Source organism: Verticillium alfalfae, genomic scaffold (assembly GCF_000150825.1).
Source record: "Verticillium alfalfae VaMs.102 supercont1.11 genomic scaffold, whole genome shotgun sequence".
NCBI classification, from domain to species: domain Eukaryota; kingdom Fungi; phylum Ascomycota; class Sordariomycetes; order Glomerellales; family Plectosphaerellaceae; genus Verticillium; species Verticillium alfalfae.
In genome coordinates, this window is record NW_003315028.1 from 1,095,106 (window position 1) to 1,096,894 (window position 1,789).

The window sequence follows — 1,789 nt, forward strand, 5'->3', positions numbered from 1 at the left end:
GCGGTTCATCCATGCCGCCGGCGGGCTCAGCGGTGGGAACCGTCGAGGCGGCGCCGGCGCTGGTGGAGGCGGCAGCAGAGTCAGAGTCGGCGCCAGAAGTGGTGGCAGAAGCGCCGGTGGAACTCGGCGGCGCCAGTGGAAGAAACGACAACGGAGCTCAGGATGGTGGAGGCGGCGGCGGCGGTGCTGGTGGTCTTGTCGTCGTCGTCGGTCTCCGTCTCCGTCTCCGTCTCGCTGGCCTCCTCCGTCTTGGTCTTGGGGGCGGCGGTGGTCTTGGTGGCAGGAGCAGAGGTGGTGGTCTCGTCCTTCTCATCGTCGTCACTGCCGTCACCGGTCACGATCTTGATGGACTGCCACTTGCCAGACTTGTCGCCGTAGACGTACTCCTTGGCGTTGGGGGTGCCGCTGGCGGCGTCGTTGCCACCGGCGTAGTCGACAATCTTGCAGTTCTGGTAGTAGCCGATGAAGGGAGCCTTCTCGTAGTCCGAGTAGCCACCGGCCCACTCGACGGTGCCCTTGGGGGTGTTCTTGTTGCCGGCAGGCCAGGTTCCGATCTTGATCTGCATGGGGGTCTGGGGGTACTTGTCGCCCACGTCGGCGGCGTTCAGGGTGCGGACGACAGTGCCGTCGATGATCCAGTCAATCTTGTTCTGGTTCCAGACGATGCCGTACTTGTGGAACTGGTTGAGGGGGTTGGCAACGGCGTGCTTGCCACCACGGTCGTAGGTGGTCGTGTCACCCTTCGAGAAGTAGTTGGTCTGGACGTTGGCGTTGTCGCCACCGGTCCACTCCCAGTCAATCTCGTCAAGGTCCTTGGACTGCAGGACGATCGAGGTGACAATGCCCTGCATGTTGGCGGCCTGGACGTTGCACTCGAGCTCGCCGAAGAAGATGAACTTGTGCGAGGCCTTGGTGGGAGCCTCGGTCTCCTTCTGGATGGAGAAGACGGCGCCCTTCTCCTTGTCGTAGGTGACCTTGGTGCCGGGGAGGGTGTAGAGGTAGTCCTCGCCGTTGGACTTGGTGAAGTCGATGTCGACCGTCTTGCCAAAGGCAGGGTCGGGGTCACAGGCTGGGGGATCATGTTAGCATTGTCGTGACAGCCCGGCGCATGGGCGTGTTGAAGACGGCACTTACACTTCTTGGTGGGGTCGCAGTCGGTGAAGGTCTGAGCGGAGACGAGGGAAGAGGCGGCCAGGGCCACGGCGAAGAGCTTGGAAACCATCTTGAATATTGTTGATGATGGGGTTGTTTGGGGAAGGAATTATTGGCTGGTAGAGTACTGAGCGAAGGTTGACGAAGGTTCAAAGACTGCCTATTAACGAGTGATGCAGTTGTGTGCTAGGAAGAAACAAGAGGAGGAAGAGGGGGTGTTGTAGGGTGATGAGAGATGTAGGTGAGGCAGAAGGGGGAGAAAATGCCAGTCGACTGAGCAAGGAGACGGCGGTTTTATCAGAAGATGCGCGCTCTCTCATCCCTCAACGGAGGCACCACCCTCGCCTCACCTGCACCACCGAGCATAGCGACCGCCGGACGGCACGCGCATGGCCCTTCCCCCCCTCCCCCCCCTTGAAGCGGGTACTGATGGATGGAGACCAGCCCGTGCACCTCGATCCAGTGATGGGTGTTCATTGCCCCGTAGCCGAGTGTGCCCAGGCGCCATCTTCTCGATACGATGGGCTGCTCAAGGTCATTTCGTAAGGCGCGGTCCATGTTCTGGGGGCCCGGGGGAAAGAACGACAGGGATGTGAAGGGACAAGGGGAGGGTTGACAGGGGCAAAGGGACTTGCGT

At 61.0% G+C, this 1,789-nt stretch overlaps 1 protein-coding gene across 1 annotated transcript; it reads right to left on the reverse strand.

Annotated features, from left to right (window-relative positions):
* Window positions 1-80: 80 nt before the first annotated feature.
* On the reverse strand, window positions 81-1,376 carry VDBG_08154 (ice nucleation protein; the record flags this gene model as incomplete). The annotated part of the gene is made up of 2 exons (XM_003001849.1): window positions 81-1,069; window positions 1,135-1,376. The coding sequence occupies 2 exons, from the start codon at window positions 1,220-1,222 to the stop codon at window positions 81-83; spliced, it is 1,077 nt and encodes a 358-aa protein (XP_003001895.1).
* Window positions 1,377-1,789: the final 413 nt, after the last annotated feature.